The 25507-nt window shown below is 41.2% G+C and overlaps 1 protein-coding gene across 1 annotated transcript in view; it reads left to right on the forward strand.

The window, feature by feature from the left end:
• abcc4 (ATP-binding cassette, sub-family C (CFTR/MRP), member 4) overlaps nt 1–25507 on the forward strand; it is a 438076-nt gene that overhangs the window by 371598 nt on the left and 40971 nt on the right. The window contains exon 26 of the mRNA XM_043692688.1: nt 5204–5309. Within this exon, the coding sequence (XP_043548623.1) occupies nt 5204–5309 (106 nt within the window). The remainder of the gene's footprint in view (nt 1–5203; nt 5310–25507) is intronic.

Below are 25507 nucleotides of genomic sequence, written 5' to 3' on the forward strand. Positions count from 1 at the left end.
GTTGCAGGGGAAGGTGCCGGGAGTGGAGGTTGGGTTGATGGGGGGTGTGGGCCTGACGAGGGAGTCACGGAGGGAGTGGTCTTTTCGGAACGCTGATAGGGGAGGGGAGGGGAATATATCCCTGGTGGTGGGGTCCGTTTGGAGATGGCGGAAATGACGGCGGATGATACGCTGTACAGGAGGTTTAACCAACTGCGAATCCTCATTTCTTATGGGACAAAAAGATGCACTGGGTCGCTGCGCAGGTCCTATCTCCCTATTGAGGAGGGCGGTCAGTCGCTGGGGTGCATCCACACCCAGGTGGCGACTTTCCACCTTCAGACCTTGCAGCGATACCTTGACATTGAGCATCCTTCTAGGTGGTGTGCCCTGGTGACACATTTTTTCCACCAGGTGCGTAATCTCAACTATGACAAGCATCTCCTGCTTATCGACCAGTGATGGTCTGGAGGTCGCCCTGAGGACGCTGTTTGTCATTTACCAGAATCTGATCACTCTTTCCAACATGATTGACTCGCATTATGCCTTCCCACCAGCAGGTGTAGCAGCTTTCGTCAGGGAGCCGTTGCTCAGGAATCCGCACCTCCGTACTCGCGAGTTCGAGTGGCTGTCGGAGGAGCGGGCTGTGGCAGTGATGGTGACTAGGGTCGGGGATGTGCTGGCTGGTGGTGGTGTGGGCTGGACCCTGCTGCAGGAGCAGACTAGGAGTAGACACCTGGTTCACTGCTACCACCATTTGACACCTCATCGGGAGCAATGGATACATTGCTCTACGTTGGGGAGACTGGAACATCTCCGGGACACCCACACCGATCAACCCCATCACCCTGTGGCCCAACATTTCAATTCCCCCTCCCATTCTGCCGAGGACATGCAGGTCCTGGGCCTCCTCCGCCGCCCCTCCCTCACCACCCGACGCCTGGAGGAAGAATGCCTCATCTTCCACTTCAGAGCACTTCAACCCAGGGCATCAATTTGGATTTCACCAGTTTCCTCATTTCCCCTCCCCCCACCTTACCTCAATTCCAACCTTCCTGGTTTCCAGCATCTGCAGTCCTCACTTTTGCCTGGCCATTAACAGGTCCAGGCAGCAGGCCGTGGAGGGGGTGGTTAGGACTAATTGCCTGCCCCTCTTCCGCAGTTACGTTTGGGCTCAGGTGTCCCTGGAGAAGGAGCACGCGGTGTCCACCAACACCCTCGAGATTCAATTTTGATTTAATCCCTGCCCTCCCCTTCACTTTTTCGTTCACGCAGGCACTGCCCTTGAAGAAATGGGAGCTGCTTGTCACTGGCCACTCAGTGTTTTGTTTTCTTTCTTCCTGGTCATGGAATATGAATAAAGTTTTCTGCGTTTGTTGGTTCTTCACTGTGTCCGACATCTACATGTACATGGCATGGCTGTGCACACGCTGGGCTGGAATAAGCACTACTGTTTTGAGGAAAAAAAGTATAAAACAAGGGATTCAGAATCTCCTTACTTCAGGGGACTGACTCAGCTGGCTAGCCACATTTAGTGTGTTACTGTTTTGCTTTTTTGTGACCTGATTCTTGAACTGGCTGATCTACACAGCCAATTTGTTAATATTATTCTTTTTTGAGGACTGATTTCTGAGCTGGCTGTTCTATATAGTTGATGTGTTACTTTTATATATCAGTTCTCACTAGGGAACTGTTGTTTCACTGGCTGGTTGCAGTCTGTGTGCTACTCTTTTTGTTTTCGTTTGAGAAAGGACTATGCTGATTTTGTGGCAGGGCTTAGTCCTTGCACGATGGTTTCTTGTGTCTGCACTTTCTTTTTCGCTTTTTGGTGTTTGGGCTGAGCCCCTGTTAGTCACCTGCACCTTTACAAATGAACTCTATCTCTGTGGGTGAGCCTGGGCCTCTCTGGATGGACAAGGCCTCTGTAGAGATTGAACACTGTGTGTGTGCTGTGAGGTGTGCAATTGCTGCAACTGGGGTAGACCCTGCCTTCAGGAGTGGACCCTGTTTCTGGTAATGGTCTCTCTTTCTGGTAATGGACTCAGCATTTTTGATGATCAGTTTTATCACCTGTACTTTCTTATGTGCCCCTCAGCCTGGCAGCCTTACAGTGAGCCATGAGGCTCATAGGTCGTCCTGAAAGCTGTCACCCCGAGAGCCAGGGTGTGAGTAGTCCGTCACGAGAGCTGAAAGATGGGTACGGCCATCCTGAGCGCTATTGTCCAGAGGAAGGAGCAAAACTAGTTGTCCAAGTGATGGCCAAAATGTGTGTCAGGGCAGACCAAGAGCCAGAACGTGCATAGAGGTGGGCGAGGGATGGAAGGTATGTTGGCTGTCCTGAGCGTCATCGTCCCAGAGAGGTATAGAGACAGGCTGACCTAGAGGTGACTGGAAGGTGCATCAGGACAGTCTGTGGGCTGGATGGTGCATCAGGATGGGCATGGACAGACAGTGCATACGGGCGGACCAAGAACCGGAAGGTGGTTAGGCCATCCTCAGCGCTGTAATACCAAGAAGGTACCAGAAAGGACTGTTCTAGAGATGGCCAGAAGGCGCAAATGGGAGGTCTAGGAAGACGGAAGTTGGGTAGACCGTCCTGATCGCCTTCATTCTAAGGGTAGATGGGGGAATGGACAGGCTGCCCCAGAGCTGGCCGGAAGGTGTGTCAAGGCAGACTGAGAGCCGGAAGGGGGATGAGGTGGACCGAGAGCTGGAAGGGGCAGGAGGCAAACCAAGACCCGGAAGGGGCATGGGGCAGGCTGCCTTTGAGCTGCCAGAAGGTGGGAAGGACAGCCGTTTGCTAGTTTACCAGGGATGTCTGTGTGTTTTGCACTATTAATATCTATTGTTTTTTCTTTCATAAGTTAAGGTGGGATTTGGGGTTCACACGCGAATCGGTTGTACGGTGGGGTTTGGGGTTTGGCCATGTTTGGCCTTTTCCCCTGCTAATTGCTGTTCCTTGTAAACTGATGTTTATTGTTCACTGTTGACTGTTTGTATTTTGTATGGTTTGATAAAGTAAAAAAAATATAAAAAGGGATTTGGAATCTCCTTACTTCAGGGGATTGACTCTGAGCTGGCTGGCTACAGTTAGTATACTGTATACAAGTAAATTATGGGTAACCTGGTGATGGGATACCAGCTTCTGTGCAGTTATCTCAGCAGGTCTGACAGCATGTGTGGGGAGAAAGCAGAGTTAATGTTTCAAGTCCAGTGACCCTTCATCATGGATCACTGCAGACAGGATTGATGTAGAGCATTTTACTTCACATCTGCAGTGTGTTTTTCAGAGAAAATAAAATTCTTAGAATCCATTGAGTTTTGTTTATGGTGGATGGGTATCAGACCACAATAGCTCCAGCTGGCAACATGTAATAGTACCTGAACAGTAAACTGTATGTTGAAAAATTACTATTGCTACTCGATGATATTATTTTAATATTTACCAGTAAGGAATGGAAGGTGCTTGTTGACACACAAGGAGCATGTGCATTAGCTGTGAAATCTTTTGAAACATTCAAATATTGATAAATACCTACTAAATTTCGAAAAATATAAAAAGGAAAACCAGGTTACACAATGTAGAATTTTAAAATTATTTTGAAAAATCATCTGTGCTTTGTAAATGATGGTCAGATACCAGGGAGGACATGAGTTACTCACTGTAGAATTATCAGCCTGATCTGCTGTTATCGTCACAGTACTTACATAGCTAAACCAGTTCAACTTCTTGGTAATGGTAACCCCAGGATGTTAGTAGTGGGAAATTTAATGATGGTAATGCTTTTGAATGTCAAGGAGAGATGGTTGGATTCTCTTGTTGGAGGAGGCCATTGTCCACCATTGGTTGTTTTGGATGCGATTTACCACTTAATAATGCAAGCCTGCATGTTCTCCAGGTCTTTATACATACAGACAAAAACTGTTTTGCTATTTGAAAAATTGCAAATGGTACTGAACATCATATGAGTAGTAATCATGGTGCAATGATCACTGAATATCCTCACTTCTGACATTATGACCGATGAAATTTATTCACAAAACAATAATTGCTTTGCACAGCTGAGAAATAAGAGAGCTCAAAGGTTACTGATACCAACTACCTGCAAAATAGGTTAGCGTTCCCCCTGTAAGTAAATACTAGAGTGATGTTTCCAGAATCCAGTATTGAAACTGGCACCTGTTTCAGACCTATTTTACACAAATGCACATGCAATTAAACATATGCAGGCTTCCTCCGCCTGTTCAATATTTTATTTACCAGGGCAAGTATAAATTTGTATAAATTTTCTTTAGCAGGTATAATTTCGACAGAGAAAGTTCTAGACCAAGCACTTAGTTTTGTATTATAGAGCTATTCAAATAATTTTATGCAAATCTTTTATTGGCTGTATATTTATTGAAGTTGTAGTATTTGAGTTACAAACCCATTTTGACATAGAGAGTTATTTTGTTAAGAATATGCTGGATCATAATTGCTCGTATTTTTAATCAATATTTGTGATTGGCTAGCTGTTGCCTCCCATAAGTAACACATGGAAACTTCATGTAAAAAAATGTAATCAGTCCTATTGTTGAAATGACCATAATAGTCTTCCTGTTTTGAATTTTAAAGTCCGGTAAATGTTCAACAGAACTTATAAGTTGTTAGCAAACCTGTGCAATAAAGTCTTTGCGTTCTCTCAAATGACAAATTTTCCAGGCTAACTGTTTTAGAATCATGGCATCCCTACAGTGTAGAAACAGGCCATTTGGCCCAACACATCCATACCAATGGTATGGTAATCTTCCCAGACCCATTTCCCTTCCCTATGACTCTACATTTACCACTGACTAATGCACCTAACCTACACTATAGGCAATTTAGCATGGCCAATTCACCTGACCTGCACATCTTTGGACTGTGGGAGGAAACCAGAGCACATGGAGGAAACCTCTGCAGACATGGTGAGAATGTGCAAACTCCACACAGACAGTTGCTTGAGGCTGGAATCAAACTGGATCCCTGGCACAGTGTGGCAGCAGTGCTAGCCACTGAGGCACCGCGCTGCCCAAATTTCCAATAACCTGGCTAATGTAGTACACAGTATCATCAAAAGAGTATGACTTGAAAAAGTCACCAGTTATAAATAAGGAATTGGTTATTCTGATTTATGAACTGTGGATGCTATAAAACTTTTTCTACTTTCCAGAGTTTCACTTTAATTTCCCTTTATTTTTAAAGAACGGATGAATTAATTCAGAAGACAATTCGAGGGAAGTTTGAACAGTGTACAGTGCTGACAATCGCTCATCGGCTTAATACAATTATTGACAGTGATAGAATTCTGGTAAGGTGCAACAAAACAAACTCCTTCTAGCACTTGTTCGGTTTTAACCTGAGTGGAATTGTCATTGAGTATGGCTAGACAGTCTTCCTATTGGTTGTATAAGGGCTTACATTAAAACGATGCAATGCTGCTGTTGTGATCACAGCACATGTTAGGCCATTTTTTTTTCATGCAAATCAGATTAGATTAGATTACTTACAGTGTGGAAACAGGCCCTTCGGCCCAACAAGTCCACACGGCTTCCTCCGCCTGTTCAATATTTTATTTACCAGGGCAAGTATACATTTGTATAAATTTTCTTTAAAAAATTCTCTATAATTTCGACAGAGAAAGTCCCACAGTCCAATGTCCAATAATGCAGTCAGGTCAGTACCTTTACTACCCACAGTAAAACCAAGGGAATTGAACCCGGGTCTCTGGCGCTGTGAGGCAGCAGTGCTAACCACTGTGCCACCGTGCCGCCCAAAAATCAATGTCCAATAATGCAGTCAGGTCAGTACCTTTACTACCCACAGTAAAACCAATCCCTGAGCTCCTTGTCTTTTAACCAGCAATTCGACAAATGAATCTTGATGTTGCTTGTTCCTTGGATTGAAGTTAGAACAGTCTTCCAAAACGTTTTCTCAGTGTTATCCTATTTGGTCATGAAGATTGCCGAGTCCAGACCCATGAAAGCATAGTGCAGTGAGAAGCATGGTAGGAAACCTATGTGAATAGGGGGTTGGGGGGAATGAGTAGTATTGTGAAGACCTGTGATAGGCGAGAGGGTGAGAAACATGTGAGACCAATGGGAAGGCTGTTTAATCTGCACAGATTATAGGTTAAAAAATACCTATCTTTCTACCTGGATCTTTCAAGTACAAGGTGAAAGTGAGTACAGCAGATGCTAGAGATCAGAGTGTGATGCTGGAAAAACACAGCAGGTCAGGCAGCATCAGAGAAGAAGAAAAATCGACAATTCAGGCAAAGGCCCTTCACTGGGAATTCCTGATGAAGGGCTTTTGCCCAAAACTTTGATTTTCCTGCTTCTCTGATGCTGCCTGACCTGTTGTGCTTTTCCAGCACCACAATATTGACTCTTTCAAGAACAATACTGGCCTCAATTATCAGTCAAACTCACGATAGCCATCTTGCCTCGGAGCTTGGTAATCCCTAACGCTGCTTGATGACTCCATCGGGGGCAGTGACCCACAGTTTGGGAAGTCCTGAGCTAAAGGGTGAAGAGCAAGTAAGTACAGTTTTTCTTGCTAAAAGTATAATGGTACCTACAAATTTAGGGTATTTAGTCTTGTTGTCTTCAGAAACAAGACATAATTAATTTGTGGGCGGCACGGTGGCACAGTGGTTAGCACTGCTGCCTCACAGCGCCAGAGACCCGGGTTCAGTTCCCGCCTCAGGCGACTGACTGTGTGGAGTTTGCACATTCTCCCCATGTTGCGTGGGTTTCCTCCGGGTGCTCCGGTTTCCTCCCACAATCCAAAGATGTGCACGTCAGGTGAATTGGCCATACTAAATTGCCCGTAGTGTTAGGTAAGGGGTAAATGTAGGGGTATGGGTGGGTTATGCTTCGGCGGGTCGGTGTGGACTTGTTGGGCTGAAGGGCCTGTTTCCACACTGTAAGTAATCTAATCTAATCTAATCTAATCTAATTCCATTTGACATATGCTTTTGCTTTTAAAGTTGGCATTCATTACATGCACAGAAAACGGAACAAATATAGTTTTACACATTTATTTGTAAGCAATGGTCTGTGCTACCATACATAAATTTAAAGGTCTCAGTGATGTAACAGACAAAAGATTGCAGTAAAAGCCTACTTTAATGAAGTAAACGTGCAATAATATGTATTTTGAAAGAACCTCGCAATGTGTGAATCTTCCACAGTTGCAGCTCCATTCTTTGTGCTATTGATTAGATTATATTAGGTTCCCTACAGTGTGGAAACAGGCCCTTCGGCCCAACAGGTCCACACCGACCCTCCAAAGAGTAACCCACCCAAACCCCTTTTCCCTCTGACTAATGCACCTAATTGACAATTTAAGTACGGCCAATTCACCTAACCTGCACATTTTTGGACTGTGGGAGGAAACCCACCAGACACGGAGAGAATGTGCAAACTCCACACAGTCACCCAGGTTGGAATCGAACCCGGGACCCTGGTACTGTGATGCAACAGTGCTAACCACTGAGCCACAATGCTGTCCAAACATTGATATTGCAGAATTTTTGAGAATAGGAAAAAAAATTACTGACTTGTTTGGTTGTGAAGTGTGACAAATAAGTGTGGCATTGCAGATAAAAATACCATGATTAAAACCATTTAATGCAGTTTTTGCAAGTTTGGTCATGCTGCCTAAAATGTTAGGATATGCACTTTGAGTCAAAGAATAAGCTGAAACTTGATTTTCATGGCCAGGCCACATGTGTTACTATTTATGCATCGGGTTGCCTCTGTGAAATGTGAAAAAGGCATCTGTGATGAAAACAATAACCTGTTATTCAAGGAGTCATTGATAAGAAACTAATGGTTGCTCCTCTGCTACCTGACATCTACATAGTTGGTAAAATAGTGCCACAATGGGAGTTCAATGAGTAGTTTACCCAAGTGCAAATTGAATTATCTTGTTTACAAATTTTTAAAAGCTAGTTTTTAGAACATGATGCTGAATTAGCACAAGAGGAAGTTTCCTTTCCAAATAACATCCTTAACTAATATAGATTGGCTATTTTAAAAAAAATGTACCTGTCATATTGTCCAAATATTAACTGATATTAAATATGATACTAAAGCTTTTTTAACCCATTATAGCTTCACTCAGGATGTTTCAGTTTCCTTCTCTGTGTGACTGAAATTGAAATATACAAACATTCTTTCTTGTGATCCAGAGATTTGTCAGTCATTGTACACATGCAAAAACAAAATTAAACAGAATGAGCAATGGAAAGCCAATAATTTCATTTATTTGATTTTTTAAAGTTTTCCTTATATGAACAGTGCTGTTCATAACCTATCACAGACCTGCATTGTTTAAATATCTCACATTATATTATATATTCCTCAATTGCAGGTCTCAAATATAGCAAACAGGGATATTAGGGAGGAAGTGAGTTAACAAAAACAATGTAAAGCACAATAAACATTGAAAAGGATGGAACATTTTTACTTTGTTCCATCAACAGCTTCACCACAATCTGGTGAAATAATTGATATTCATTCACGGAATGCAAGTGAATTTATCGGCCACTGCTAAATACTGCTTAAAAGTTGGTAGTGAGCTGCTGCCTCGAACTATTGCAGTCCTTTGTCATAAGGACTTGCCAGGCCACTTCAGATGCTAGTTCAGACACAACCACATTCCAGTAGTATTGAAGTCAATGTAGGCTAGATAATATAGGACAACAGATTTCCTTCCCTAAAAAAATTGAAATAATAAAAGGTTTTTAGAAAAATCCAATATTTTTATTATTCATTATAATTAGATCACCGTTATTAGCAGTGGTTTTCTTTTTTTTTATAGTTTGCTACTTAATTAACAATTTAATTTTCCATCTCCTAAAAGTGAGACTTGAATTCATATTTTCAGATCGTTAGTCCAGTCTCTGGTTTACACAGTTCAAGGCACAGCTCAGTGGTTAGCACCACTACCTCACAGTGCCAAGGAAAAGGGAGAAGGACAGACAAAGGCAACATGTGGTCAGGTCAGTGCAGGAGAGGGAGAGAGAAAGAAACGCACACTGCTAACTGCGCAGTTACTGCCTTTGCTGTTTGAATTCATGTATCGCAGGGCATCGGAGTGTGGTTGGGAAAATTAATAAACAGTGAAATTCACAACGAATTTTGGAGGAATCTGTTTGGGAGAGGTCACAGCACAGAAACAGATAAGTGAATAGTTTAAGTGTGACTTTATACTAAGCCTGCAACAGTGAGTAGAGTGGGTTCTTTCTTGATTATATGTTTTATTGAGATATGTCTCTTGATTAAACTTCAACATATAAGCTGTAAGAATTAAGTTAGCCTGGAGCATTGTTTTGTCGAGGAATAAGACAGTGCTACTTTCTGGGTCTGCGGATTGGAAAAGGCAAAATTAGCCTTTAGTATAGTGATATGCTCTTCTTGTCCAATGTGGGAGTTTAGGAAGAGTTTACATGTCACTGAGGATTATATCTGCAATAAATGCCATTGGTTGCGAATCCTATCAGATCGAATGGATCGGTTAGAGGCAATGAGGAATTTACAAGACCAAGAAGATCTGCTGTCTTAGGAAATGTAGAGGGTGATGGATTCTCAGGGGAATGTAGCACGAACAGCCGAGTTTCTGGGACCAAGACTGGCTCTAATGCAATCAGGGGTACGTTGGGTTCCAATAGATCGATTGTGTTAGGGGACTGTCTAGTCTGAGACACAGACAGATGTTTCTGTGGCCAGCAGAAAAAATCAGAATGGTGTGGTCCTTCATGGTGCCAGGATCAAGGATGTCTCAGGTTGCAGAATGTTCTCAAGGAGGTGAGGGCCCAGCAGGAAGTTATTACACACATTGGAACCAACAACATAGGAAAGGAAAAGGATGAGATTCTGACTGGAGAATATAGAAAGTTAGACAAGAATTTAAAAGGAGGTCCTTGAGGGTAGTAATATCTGGATTACTCCCGGTGCAACGAGCTAGTGAGGGTAGGTATTGGAGGATAGAGCAGATGAATGCATAGCTGTGGAACTGGTGTATGGGAGAAGGGTACACATATTTGGATCATTGGAATCTCTTCTGGAATAGAAGTGACCTGTACAAGAAGGATAGATTGCAACTGAATTGGAAGAGGACTAATATACTGGCAGGGAGACTTGCTAGAGTTGCTCAGGAGGATTTAAACTAGGGAAGTGGGGGCGAAACGGTAGGACCCAAGGGGAAAGTGAGGAAAGAGATCAATCTGAGACTGGTACAGTTGAGAACAAAGGCGAGTCAAACAGGGCAGGCAAGAACATACTATAGAACAAGGTAGGACTGATAAATTATTTATTTCAATGCAAGAGGCTTAGCAGGGAAGGCAGATGAACTCAGGTTAGGAACATGGAACTGGGATATCATAGCATTTACAGAAACGTGGCTCAGGGATGGACAGGACTGGCAGCTTAATATTCCAGAATACAGATGCTACAGGAAGGACAGAAAGGGAGGCAAGAGAGGAGGGGGAACGGCATTTTTGATAAGGGATAGCATTGCAGTTGTACTGAGGGAGGATATTCCCGGAAATACATCCAGGGAGGTTATTTGGGTGGAACTGAGAAACAAGAATTGGGATTGTATTATCGACCCCCTAATAGTCAGCAGGAAATTGAGGAATAAATTTGTAAGGAGACCTCAGTTATCTGTAAGAATAATAGGGTGGTTATGATAGCCGATTAGTGTTAAGGTTTAGATGGAGAGGAATTTGTTAAGTGTGTACAACAAAATTTTCTGTTTCGGTATGTGGATATACCTACTAGAGAAGGTGCATAACTTGACCTATACTTAAGAAATAAGGCAGGGCAAGTGACTGAAATATCAGTGGGGGAGCACTTTGGGGCTAGCAACCATAATTCTATTAGATTTGAAATAGTGATGGAAAAGAATAGACCAGATCTAAAAGTTGAAGTTCTAAATTGGAGGAAGGCTAATTTTAACAGGATTGGGCAAGAACTTTCAAAAGTTGATTGGAGGCAGATGTTCACAGGTATTTTGCATCAGTGTTTACTGTGGAAAAGGACATGTAAGTTATAGAATGTAGACAAATAGATGTTGACATCTTGAAAAATGTCCATATTACAGAGGAGGAAGTGCTGGATGTCTTGAAACGCATAAAAGTGGATAAACCCCCAGGACCTGATCAGGTGTATTCGAGAACTCTGCGAGAAGCGAGGGAAGTGATTGCTGGGCCCCTTGCTGAGATATTTGTATCATCGATAGTCACAGGTGAAGTGCTGGAAGACTGGAAGTTGGCTAATGTGGTGCTACTATTTAAGAAAAGTGGTAAGGACAAGCCAAGGAATTATAGGCCAGTGAGCCAGACATCGGTGGTGGGCAAGTTTTTGGAGGGAATCCTGAGGGACAGGGTGTACATTATTTGGAAAGCCAAGGACTGATTAAGGATAGTCAACATGGCTTTGTGTGTGGGAACTCATGTCTCACAAACTTGATTGAGATTTTGAAGAGGTAACAAAGAGGATTGATGAGAGCAGAGCGATGGATGTGATCTATATGGATTTCAGTAAGGCATTTGACAAGGTTCCCCATGGGACACTGGTGAGCAAGGTTAGCTCTTGCGGAATACAGGGAGAACTAGCCATTTGGAGACAGAAGTGGCTCAAAGGTAGAAGACAGAGGGTGATGGTGTAGGGTTGTTTTTCAGACTGGAGGCCTGTGACCAGTGGAGTGCCACAGGGATCAGTGCTGGGTCTACTACTTTTTGTCATTTATACAAATCATTTGGATCTGTGCTTAAGAATTATAGTTAGTAAATTTGCAGATGACACCAAAATTGGGGGTGTAGTGGACAGCGAAGAAGCTTACCTCAGATTGCAACGGGATCTTAAACAGAGGGCCCAACAGGCTGAGAAATGGCAGATGGAGTTTAATTTAGATATGTGCGAGTGCTGCATTTTGGGAAAGCAAAGCTTATCAGGACATATACACTTAATGGTAAGGTTGTAGGAGGTGTTGCTGAACAAAGAGACCTTGGAGTGCAGGTTCATAGCTTCTTGAAAGTAGAATCGCAGGTAGATAGGAGTGTGAAGAAAGCATTTAGTATGCTTTCCTTTATTGGTCAGAGTATTGAATACAGGAGTTGGGAGGTCATGTTGTGGCAGTATAGCAAGTTGGTTCAGCCACTGTTGGAATATTGCGTGCAATTCTGGTCTCGTTCCTATCGGAAGGAAATTGTGACATTTGAAAGGGTTCAGAAAGTATTTACAAAGATGTTGCCAAGCTTGGAGGATTTTAGCTATAGGGAGAGGTTGAATAGGCTGGGGCTGTCTCCCCTGGAGCGTCGGAGGCTGGGGGTGACCTTATAGAGGTTTATAAAATCATGAGGGGCATGGATAGGACAAATAGATAAAGCATTTTCCCTGGGGTGGTGGAGTCCACAATTAGAGGGCTTAGGTTTAGGGTGAGAGGGGAAAGATGTAAAAGAGACCTAAGGAGCAACTTGTTCACGCAGAAGGTAGTGCCTGTATGGGATGAGTTGCCGGAGGAAGTAGTGGAGGCTAGTACGATTGCAGCATTTAAAAGGCATCTGGATCAGTATGTGAACAGGAAGGCGTTGGAGGGATATGGGCCGGGTGCTGGCAGGTGGGACGAGATTGGTTTGGGATATCTGGTCAGCATCTGGAGCAAAGGGTCTGTTTCCGTGCTGTACATCTCTGTGACTCTATGATTCTATGACCTAGGTTCGATTCCACCCTCAGGTGTGGAGTTTGCACTTTCTTCCCATATCTTCATAGGTTTCCTCCATGTACTGAATTTCCACTCTCAGCCCAAAGGTACTTAGATCAGGTGGATTGGCCATGCTAAATTGCCCCTTGTGCCAGGGATGTATAGATTAGGTGAATTAGCTATGGGGAATGTTACAAGGATAGTGTAGGGGATGGGTATGGGTGGGATGCTCTTCAGAGGGTTGGTGTCGATCCAATAGGCCAAATATCCTGCTTCTACACTATGGCGTCTATGAATAACATAACACCATGCTATCACATCAGATGCCTCAACCATCTCAAAGTAGGATGATCCTGTAAGAGCACATGTGGTACTAATGGTACTGTTTGATTCCTGACTCATTATAATTGCTAAACATTGACAGTTAATTGCACACTGGCTTATAAAGAGTTAGGACTAAGCTATAAAAATCATAGAGATGTATAGCACGGAAGCAGAGTTTTCAATCCATGCCGATCAGATATCCTAAATAAATTTAGTCGCATTTGTCCAATATCCCTCTAAAACCCTCCCATTCTTCTACCCATGCAGATGCTTTTTAAATGTTCTAATTGTACCAGCCTCCACCATGTCGTTTGGCATCTCATTCCATAGACACATCATACTCTGCACAAAAACGTCACCCCTTAGGTGCCTTTTAAATCTTGCCCCTCTCATCATAAATCTATGTCCTCTAGTTTTGGATTCCCCTACCCTGGGATAAAGACCTTGGCTATTCACTCTATCCATACCTCTCATCATTTTATAAACCTCTACAAGGTCACCCCTCAGCCTCTAACACTCTCAGGAAAACAGCCCCAGCCTATTCACCCTCTTCCTATAACTGAAATCCTCCAACCCTGCACATCGTTGTAAATCGTTTCTGAACCCTTACATATTTCACAACATCTTTTCTATAGTAGCAAGACCAAAATTGAAATCAGTATTCCAAAAGTGGTCCAACCAATGTCTTGCTTAGCAGCAACATAACCTCCCAACTCCTATACTTAATGCACTGACCAATAAAGGCAAGCGCTCCAAATACCACCTTCACCATTCAGTCTACTCCCTTTTTAAACAGGGGTGTCACCCGTTCTCCAGTCTATCACGTTTAAGTGGGTTATAATACTGTTATGTTATGGGACTGTGTCTTTAAATTGTTTTTTGTTTATTCATTTTAGTGAGATGTGGGCATCCCTGGCTGGCCAGCATTTATTGCCCATCCCTCGTTGCTCTTGAGAAGGTGGTGGTGAGCTGCCTTCTTGAACCATTGCAGTCCACCTGTTGTGGGCTGAGCCACAATACTGTGAGGGAGGGAATTCTCCAGGATTTTGATACAGTGACAGTTAAGGAATGGTGTTATATTTCCAAGTCAGGATGGGGAGTGGCTTGGAAGGGAATTTTAAGGTGGTGGTGTTCCCATATTTCTGTGCCCTTGTCCTTCTAAATGGAATTGGTCTTATGTTTGGAAGATCTGTCTGGAAATCTGGTGAATTTCTGCAGCACATCTTGTCGATAGTACATACTGCTGTTGCTGAGCATCAGTCGTGGAGGGAGTAGATGCTTGTGGGTGCAGTGTCGACCAAGTTGGCTGCTTTGTCCCGGATAGTGTTAAGCTTCTCAAGTGTTGGTACTGCACTCATCCCCAGGCAAGTGGGGAGTACTCCATCACACTTATGAATTGTGCCTTGAAGTTGGTAGATAGGCTTTTGGGAGTCAGGAGGTGAGTTACTCTCCACAGTATTCCTAGCCTCTTAACTGCTCTTGTAGCCACTGCATTTATGTGGTGAGTCTAGTTAAGTTTCTGATCAAAGGTAACTCCCAGGATGTTGATAGTGGGGAATTCAATGATGCTAACAGCTTGTGGGGCTTTAGAGTTGTTTTTTAAAGAACATTGGAACAAGATAAGTAGCATGAAGGGATGGGGTCAAGCTCCCTCAGAAAGCAGGATTTTAATTTAATTTTAAGTTGCTGTTAGGGTTTGGAAGCTGATCTATACGTCTCCCTGCTACTGAAAAATGCTTGAGTGTGTTTATAGGATGTTACTGTATGAGAACAGTTGCTGTTTAGCTATTAAATAATCTATTCTTCTATTAAGTTATTTGATTTTTTTTTCTGTTTGTCTTTTAGTTACAGTGTGAGAATAATGTATGTTTTGCTTCAAGCCAATAGTTTGACCAATCAAATTGCACCCACAACACAACATGCTTGCCTTTAAAAATAAGAAAAATTTTAGGCCTGGGCTATCTTCTCAACATATTTTGAGGGGGTTTGGTCTTATCCATTACAAATTGAGGGTTCTTGTCAGGATCAAAATCTCTAATTTCCAGTTGGATTTTGGATCATTGAGCTCAAAGACCACAATGAGTGGTGCGTGTTGCTGTTTTCTTTTTGCATGTTGCATTCAGTTGGTAAATAGGGTATGCTTTGTAGTAATGGCTCTTCCAGTCATTAAGAGTTTCCTGGGGGTGGAAGAAGTCACTTTGGGAGTTTTACAGAAAATGAGCAAGGCAAAGCTTTTGGAATTGGTAGACAAGGTGGAGTTGGGGTTGCCATTGTTTATGCAAAAAGGGGAGGTAATTGCAGCAATAGCTAACATTTGTGATTGCCAGAAATGTATCAGAATCTTTGGAAATGGTTAGAATTCAATTGCAAATGAAGCAGCCTGAACATGAAACGGAAATGAAAGATTTTGAATTATGATTGAAAGCAGAAGAAAGGGAGAAAGAGTTTTTGACCTTCATAGATTAGAACTGAAAATTCAGAAGTCAGCTTGAAATGGCAGAGGTGGGGGTAGAAAATAGGAGTAATGATAAGGACAGTGATAGAGAGCCATAGACCTGGTGGGGATTAATATATGTCCAAGCGTTGATTAAGTTTGACAGGAAGGACGTAGAAGCCTTTTTCATTTCATTTGAGCAAGTGGCAAACAAATGGAAATGACCTGCGATCAAACAAAGTTGGTAGGTAGAGCTAGTGAGGTGTTTGCATCACTATGAGAGGAGATCTCTGAGGAGTATTATGTGAAAAAAGCCCTCGTAAGTGCATATAAACTAATACCAGAAGCCTACAGACTTGGTTCAGGAATCTGATGAGGGAACCTGGTCAGACGCACAAATGATAAAACAACGTATCTCTGATAAATGGATAATGGCATTGCAAATAGATCAGACATATGACACACTTAGATGATTATTTTGGAGTTCAAAAATTCACTTCCTGAAATCGTGAGTGGAAGAGTAGAAATTTAAGGCTGCAAGATTAGCTGTGGAAATGGCAGATGATTATGAGTTAGTACATAAATCAAAGTTTGGCTTCTGAAACCAATTTCAATCTGTGAAGAAGTTAAATTGTGGAAAAGAAAAATCCTCAGGTGGTAATGGGAAAACAGATCTCATTGAAGATAGTAAAGAAAGTTTACTAGAGGTTAAAACGGAAACCCATGAGAGAAAAGGGATGTAAAAAGCTCACATGAAGTTGCATTGTTTAGAAAAAGCACTGGGAACTTGGAAGTGGGAAAATAGGATAAGCCAGTGAGTTTTATTGAAGTGGTAAAGGAAAGCACAGTAGAAGTTTACAATCTGTACCAGAATGTACAACCTGATCAGGGGTTGGTTGAGTGCGGTGTGGTTTACTTGGGTGCGGTTTACTCATGTATGCCAGAAGGAGCAATTAAAGGAATTAAGATTAAGAGATACAGGAGCAAGTCCAACTTTGGTGGTGAGATGAGGTGTGTAATTGGGAAGGAGTATTTCCAGAAAAGGTGGTAATATGTGGAATTCATGGTGAGAAAAGCAGTGTTCCATTATATAAAGTGAGGTTGGAGAGTCAGGTGAAAAGTGGTGATATAGGTCATGGAGAGATTCTGATGTCCAGAAACACAGTTTAGCCTCTGTAATGATATCGCTGGATCAAAGGAGGGAGTATTGCCTAGTATAGATGAAAAGCCAGTGGAAGAGTCAGACAACTGAGGTATAACAGTAATTTTTCCTGACTGGTAACAAGGTCACAAAGCCACAGATTGAAACAGGTGGAGAAATCAAGGAGTACTCTTAGCGAAGTCAAAGTTCAGTTATCAGAAACCGTGCTTGAGCAAATCGTTGGAAAGAAACAAGAACAGCTGGAGGACAATGTGGATATTTTTACTTCAGAGAAGTTAGATGAATTACAACATAAATTTGAAAAACTAAAGCAATTCTATCAAAAAGTACACACAGAAGAAGAGTCTGAATGTATCCTAGAATGTTAGTATCTTAAAAATAAAGTCTAGATGAGAAAATGGAAACTGTCACATATTCAGGCAGATGAAAAATGGGCAGAAGTTCATCAAGTTGTATTGCAACTTGGTGGGTTATAGAAAGGAAGTGTTCCAGGTAACACATGAATTACCAGGAGGAAGTCATTTGGGAGTAAGGAAAACTCGAGCCAAAATACAAAAATATTCTTTTTGGCTTAGGGTGTATAAAGATGTGGTTGAATTTTGCTTGACATTTCATACTCAGGCAGTGATGAAACCAGCACCTTTACTATCCATTCCTGCATTTGAGGAAACCTTTACAAGAGTCTTAATTGGTTGCCTAGGAACCTGACAGAAAACACAAAATGGGATGAGTATATGTTGACCGTAATGAATGTGTGTATTACATTTGCAGAGGCCATTCTATTGCACAGTGTCATGGCTAAAAGGTTTGTAGAAGTGGTACTGCAAGTTTTTACAAGATCCAGATTACCACAGAAATGCAATCAAATAAACGGTCAAATTTTACATCAAAGTAATTCATGGAAGATATGGATATTTTCGGAATTAAAATCCAGTTCAAATCCACTGTGAATTATCCAGAATCCATCAGGCAGAAGATGCAAAAGCATAAGAATATATACCAACTGGTTCAAGACAGGCTTCTTCCCCGCTATTATTAGACTACTGAATGGACTTCTCGAATTTCAAATCTAATGTTGATCTTGCTTTTTGTGCACCTCTGTGCAGCTGTAACTTTGTATGCCTCTCTCCGTTCAATCACCCTATGATCTGTATGACTTTTGTGACGGAGCTGCTTTGTTAACAAGGTTAGTGCAGTCCTTGGTTTTTGTTTTCAGGGAAGTCATAAATGATACAGACTCCGAAAAGTCTGGAGATTGAAGGGGTTTAGGGCCAATTTAGATTGAAGGGGTTTAGGGCCAATTAGGGCCAGTCTAGATGAGAAAATGGAAACTGTCACATATTCAGGCAGATGAAAAATGGGCAGAAGTTGCAATACAACTTGATGAACTTCTGCCATTTTTCATTTGCCTGAATATGTGACAGTTTCCATTTTCTCATCTAGACTGGCCCTAATAATAGCTAACTGCCTCAGGCAAAAAACTTTAAAGTTTAAACAAAAACACAAGTACAATGAAAGGGGCGAGGCCAGTTCTCCTCGCTCAGGTTTTCTCTGGTTTGTTTTTTTCTCGCAGTAATGTTGAAAAACTGCTGGACCCAGAATTAGGTCCAGGCTGGTACTCTCTCTCTCTGACTTCTATCTTGTAAGAACTTTTATATTTGATTTTATCTTTTGTGTCAAGGGGTGTTTATGGGGATTGTTGCAAGTATCTGGAGCAGCATCATTAGGTGAGATGATCTGTTGGGTTTTCAGAAAGGATAAGTTGTTTGGTATTCTGTTTTCTGTTCTTCCTGTTTCATTCAATAACCTTGTAAATAAATTCTGTTTTGTTTAAAATGAAGTGGTTTGACCAGTTGATTCTCTCCTGGAATACCCACTTTACACCTGCTTAAAACAACTAGCAAAGTTAGGGCCTGGGCTACCTTCTTGAAATGTTTTGAGGGGTCTGGCTGGGTCCATAACACTTTGTTTGTTATGATCTGCCTGTACTGCTTGCAAAACAAAACTTTTCACCGTACTTGGGTGAGAATAATAAATAAAATATGATCGCAGGGAGATGGTAAAATGGCATCAAACTTTAAAGTGTTAAGGGCTTATAGTCAAGACTAACCAAAGGTTTGGGATAAAGGAATTTCATTTGTACTGTTTGCAATTAGGTATATACTTAATAAATTAACTAAATTCAGTCTACTTGAACTGGTTTTTGGGCATGACATGAGTGGACCACTGAAATTAATGAAGGAGAAATTGATGAGTCAGAGTTCAGAGACCATATATTTGAACAATGTGTCAAATTTTAGGAAAAGCTTAAATAGAACAGATAAGTTGGCTGGCAAGTGTTTAAAAAGTAACAAAACGTGATGAAGTGGGAAGCAGAGAATAAATTGAAATTTCACCATTTTATTGTGGAGATAAAGTGTTATTGTTATCCCCAATGGTAGGAGAACATTTAAAGGCAAAAATAGGGGCTGTTATCAAAATTGAAAAGAAGTTGAGTGAGTGAATTGATAAGAATGCCAGGTAGAAAGAAATCTCACATTGTGACATGTGAATATGTTGAGAAGGTATTTGGATAGGGAAAGAAAATAAAAGGAAAATGTGTTACCAGTTAGAACACAGAATGAAGAACCAAGTTCAGATGATTCTGCATTGGATATCCTTGAAATTAAATTGGACAATGACTAAGTTCTCAAAATTTAGGATAAATTATTGATTACCTTTCAGAGGAAAATCAAAATTGCCTAAAAGAGTTAGTAAAATAACATGGGAGGATATGTGGAAATAAGCTGGAATGTACTAATATAATTAATACATAATATAGATATTAAAATGGCTGTTCCAATTAAGCAACATCCTGATAGACTTAACCCTCTAAATTTGCACAGCTTTAAAAAGAGATTGAACGTATGCTCAAAGACAATATAATTGAAGAAAGTTGCAGCTTAACTGTAGTAATGGTAGCCAACAAATATTTGGAACACTGCTTGCAGTTCTGGTAACCCTACTATAGAGAGGGTAGCATTAAACTAGAAAGATTGTAAAATATATTTATGGGGGTGCTACCTGGACTGGAAGTTTTGAGTTATAAAGAGAGGTTGGATAGACTGGGATTTCTTTTCACTGAAGCATAGGAGGCTGAGGGGTGACCTTATCGTGGTATATAAAATCATGAGGGGTGTAGATATGGTAGATAGTGGACAGTTTTCTCCATGGTAGGGAAGTCTGAAACTAGAAGGCATAGGATTAAGGTGAGATAGGAGAAAAAGAAAAAGGGCCAGAGGGACATTTCTTTCACACAGAGACTGGTAAGTGAGTGGAACAGGCTGCCGCAGGTCGTGGTGGAAGTGAGAACAATTTTGTCATTTAAGAGACACTTACACAGGTACATGGATGGCATACATATGGAGGGATATGGACCAAAAGCAAGCAAATGGAACTAGTTTAAATTGTAAAAATGGGTGCCACGGGCAAGTTGGGCTGAAGGATCTGTTCTCATGCTGTAGACTCTATGACATAGAAGGAACATTTGAAGCATCTATCGGAATTGTTCGATCAACTTCAGGAGGTGATAAACCTGGCTAAGAGTGAGTTCCCAAAAGCCCAAGTCACGTTCTTTGGCCATGTAATTGGACATAAACAAGTGGTCCCACAGAATGTGAAAACAAATATTATTGAGTTTCTCATACTGTCAATGAAGGGGGAAGTACTACGATTCCTGGGACTGAGTGATGTTTGTCAACAATTCATTCCAGATTTTGGCAGTGTGGTTGTTCCATGACTGACCTGTTGAAGAAATGCTTAAATTTTTTATAGATAGAAGAGTGGCAGAAGGCATTTGACAACCTGAAAATTGTCGAAGAGATTGGTGCTGGAAAAGCACAGCTGGTCAGGCAGCATCCGAGAAGCAGGGGAATGGAAGTTTCAAGCATAAGCTCTTGTGTTAACCACACCTAATTACACAAAGCCATTCAAGGCAGCTATCATGAGAGTGATATAAGTATTAGTGCTGTACTCTTGCAAGACAATGGCATGGAGATAGGAAGACCTATTGGGTACTTTTTTTTCAAAAAGCTGACTATTCATCAATAGAAATAATCTACAGTTGAGAAGGCGACCTTAAGTTTGGTGTTGGCATTGCAACATTTCGACACTTACATTGCCAGTATTGTGGTTGAGATAATTGTATATACTGATTTATTTATTTATAGAAAAAATAAAGGACAGAAATTCCAGACTATTTAGATGGAGATTATTATTACAGCCATTCAATTTGAAAACTATACACTTGGTAGGAAGGGAGAATGTAATTGCCAACACGAAACAACTGTGATGAAGGAAGGCGGAGATGGCTGAAGAAACAGATTGTAGTATTGAATGCTTGCATGCTTAGAGTTAATGTGATCATACTTATTGTAGTGTATTAAAAGCATAAGACAAAAGGTTTTTAAAATTGAAGCCACCTTTGTAAGTTATTGGCTCATTTATTTTAAAGGGGAGAGTTGTGATGATACTCTGTCTTTAAGACGTATATTTTGTTTTTTTTTTCATAAAAGGGGCTGAGACATAGGAACCAAGCAGTCTGTTCCAAGCCAATGAACTAAACACTTTTTGAGGCCTTTTTTTCAAGCTGGAACATCAGAATTAGCATGAAGGGGTGGTGTCAAGCTCTCACAAAACCAGGATCTTAGTTTAACGGTAAACTTAGATGTTTCGATTGTTAGTGACGAAAATAAAACTTTGTTTGTTTGCTAAGAAAGTTTTTGTAGTTAATGGCAAGATCCTGGGTGTTAACAGTGGTAACTAAGGTTCTCCAAAGTCCCAGAGAACATGATTTTGTAAACAATTGTACGTTAAACTATATGTTTATTTCCATGATAAGACAGAGTCATGTTCTCAAAAAGGCTATTAAAATTTCCATTTCATGTAATGTCCACTGTAAAGAGCAGATTGCAGGCTTTCCTAAAATAACGCTAAATATCATAATAATCCTCCTGCGTTCACTTGGATCCAGGATATGGTTCTCTGCACAGAAAAAAGTAGAGGTTCACACTCAACTGAAAAGATCAACTTCTTGAGGAAATGAAAATGAGATTGGAACTTACCAGACTGAGAAAAAAGAAGAGCAATAACCCCTTAAGAGTTAAGAATCAGTTTGAATTGATTCTGTGAAAATTACATTTCTACATAAAAGAAAATATAAACTATACTTGTGAAATGTGCTGTCTCTCCAAACTAAGAATAAAAAGTGGGAGGTTACATTCTGTGGTTTGATATTGCCTATAAAGATAATGTGTATATAATAGCTCAATGCAAGCTAGTACTTTACAGCTATGCTACAGCCTTACCATTGAGATCGACAACCTCAGAGAATGAACACTCTGCTCCAATTTTATTCTTTTGCCCCTTGCCCCCACCACCACTAATGTTTGTGTCTTGTGTGTGCTCTAATCAGAGATTACCTATTTCCTCCTGGTAAAATATCATTTACAGCAATTTTGCAATCACTCCTTTAACACCATTATCACATTGTGCCCCATGCTCTGGGCACCCTTCCCACCTGATCCACTCTCTCCTGCTTCACCTTTGTCAATTGAGAAAAATCATAATTTTCTAGTCACCTTCAGTTTTGAAGGGAAATCTGAGAGCATGAAGCATTATCTCAGTTTCCTTCTCCAGAGATGCTTCCTGAGTTTGTCCAACATTTTGTTTTTATTTCAAATTTCCAGCATCTGCAATATTTTGATTTGATTTGCTTATTTATTTGTGTTTCTAGCCATCAGGTTTTGTTAATTGCTTCAAACATGAAATCTTACAGTCATTCAGCATAGAAATAGGCCCTTGGGCCCACAATCGCTATGCTATCCAATAAACACCAGACTAGTAGGGATTCTATGATACCACCTGCCTGCACTTGGTCCACAGTCCACAATGCTCTGACATTTTAAATGCTCATCCAGCCGATTCTTAAATGTTGCAAGAATACCTGCTTCACTACCCTCAGACAGCACATTCTAAATTTCTACCTCTGTCTAGGTGAAATCAGTGCCTCTTGTAATTCTGTATGCCTCAATCAATTTACTGCTCAGGTCTTTCTGCTGCAGGGAAAACAAACCCAGCAAAATCTCCTCATAACAGATTTTTCATCCCAGGCAACATCCTGGTGAATCTCCTCTGCACATTCTCCAGTTCAATCACATCCTCCCAATTAGTGTGGCAACCACAAATGCACACAGTATTCCATCTGTGGCCTAATCAATGTCTTATAAAGTTGTAACAAGATTTCCTTGCTTCTGTATTCTATGCCCAGCTGGTGAAGGCAAGCAAGCCCGGCTGCCTTTTTCACGCTAGCTACCTGTGCTAACACCATCAGGGACCTATTGATTTGAATATCAAGTTCTCTTTTTTCCTCGGTAATTGGCAGAGACCTACCATTCATTTATGTATTTCCTTCCCTTATTGGACATCCCAAAATGCATCACCTCAAAGTGATGAAGTTCCGTTTCCCATTTACTAGCTGACCAATATCAGACTACAGCATGGGACCATCCTCTTCATTACCAATATCATCAATTTTCATGTCACTTGCAACCTTACTGATTATAACTTCTACATTTGTTCATGTACATAACAAAGAGCAAGGGTCCCAGCACTGACCTCAGTGGTACCCAATGGTCACAGGTTTCCATCACAAAATATCCTTTCACCCTGTTCCTCCTATTTGCAAGTAAATTTTGGATCCAGTTTGCCAAGTTGCCATGGATCCCATGAGCTCTTACCTTTTGGACCAGACTTGCATGTGGGCCCTTGTCAAATGCTTCATTGAAGTCCATATAAACCATATCAATTGCACTACCCTCATATTTAGTCATCGATGTCATTCTTTTAGTTATCAACTTGAAGTTCAGAATTCCTTCTTAGAAGACATCTGTCTATACGGCATTTGTAGCAAGTGTGCTTTTGGCTATTTTGATAACAGCTTCTGAACCATTTGGTTTAGTTTTTTAGTATTTCGCTGTTTTCCTAAGCATTATTTTCTTCTTCAGTCAAATTTGCCATTGGATGTTTAATAATTTAGTTTTGTTCTGCAATTTGTCTTGCTTTCAATTTAGAGCATGCTTGCTTTAATTACATAAGGTTATATTTGAAGGCATTCCTTTAAAATAATCTGGTTTTATCAATAATCCAGAGATTCATAAGAATATAATCCCTTTAGCGTGGAAGCAGGCTATTTGGCCCATTGAGTCCAAACTGATCCTCCAAAAAGCATTCCACCCAGACCCATCCCCGAATATTTCCCTCTAACCCTGCATTTTGCATTGCTAATCCACCTAGCCTTCACATCCCTGAACACTGTGGGCAATTTAGCATGCCCAATCCATCATATTTGAACTGTGGGAGGGAACCCACACAGACACGAGGAGAATGTGTGTGGAGTTTGCGCAATCACCTGAGGGTGGAATCACACTCGGGTCCTTGGTACTGTGAGACAGAGTGCTAGTGCCATTGTGCCACCCCAGCAGATGGTATGCAGACAAGAGAAAGGAAGAACAGCTCCAAATAGAAATTATAAGCATGTTATTCTTATGACTGGATGGAAAGAGAAAAATCAACAGAAACTAAATAAAATAGAATGGGTTGGATTTTAATCCTCGACAAATAGGAAAAGTCAGGAAAATTTCTAACTTAGTGCACCCACCTAGGGAAGTAGTGGTTCCAGAGGCAGAATCTTCATTGCTAAATTTCAGGTACCTGCTGTAATTCAACCAGTCAACCCCAAGCAGTTCAGAGGCAGAGGCAGCCAAGCACTGCTAGTTATAAGACTGACTTTGTCCCATAGCAGTCAAAAGAGAAAGGGCTTCAAATCCCCTCATCCTTCACAAATATCCCATGTCTGATCCATGCCAGCTCATGTCACATGTGGTCCCCCTGTGGTCCTTCGTACTAGCCATAGCGGATTATGCCCCCTGTTATGGACTAGGCCAGACCACTTAAAACATTCTTAAGCAGGCAGTCCAGACCATAACTTTGCAGTTTGTTTCAGTAAGTGTACAGTGAAAATTACCTGGATTAAGTTAGCAAGTTGACTACCAGGTTTAAAACCGACAAATATTTATTCACAAAATTACACAATGAAACACAAATAACGGAATAAAGAACCACTACAGAACTCCGCCTATCCAAACTAGACTTAAGCATGCTGTTCCGAATATACACAATAGAGCCAATAAGCAAACCCCCTTTAAAACACAGTACAAAAAAGGGTCAAACGCTTGCAGATTAAAGTTAGAAGGCAGAAGAGAGAGTTTCCACACAACTCAATGTTGAACTCCCAACCAGTTCTAGACTGAACTAAACTGCTCAGACAGAGAGCTGACCATTCTCCTTTCATTCAACAGGTCATTTCTAAAACATGACCACTTTAGCCTCATCTGTTTACGCATAAACAAAAGTCCTCTTAAAATCCTTTACATCTCTGTACCAAACCAGTCTGATCGGAGCCTAGCCTGCTTTATTACCCCTCTGAAAAAAAATCAAGGATAGAGTAGCCTTGATCCAAGGAACAGTTTTTAGAAAAAAAAGGACTAGCTTTGCGACACCCCTAACCTAATGGTTATTTGGGCTCTCACCTGGGAAGTATTAAAGTAGCTAAGTCCCCAGATCCTGGTAGAATCTATCTCAGAAAATATTGAGGGAGGCAAAAGAACAAATTACTGGAGCATGGACAAACATCCTGTTTTGCCACAGATGAGGTCCCAGAGGACTGGAGAATAGCCAGAGTTGTCCCATTGTTTAAAAGGTGTAATGGATAATTCTGGAAATTACAGGCCTATGAGCCTCATATCAGTAGTAGGGGAATTATTGGAAAAGTTTCTCC

Source organism: Chiloscyllium plagiosum, chromosome 6 (genome assembly GCF_004010195.1).
Source record: "Chiloscyllium plagiosum isolate BGI_BamShark_2017 chromosome 6, ASM401019v2, whole genome shotgun sequence".
Lineage (NCBI taxonomy): Eukaryota > Metazoa > Chordata > Chondrichthyes > Orectolobiformes > Hemiscylliidae > Chiloscyllium > Chiloscyllium plagiosum.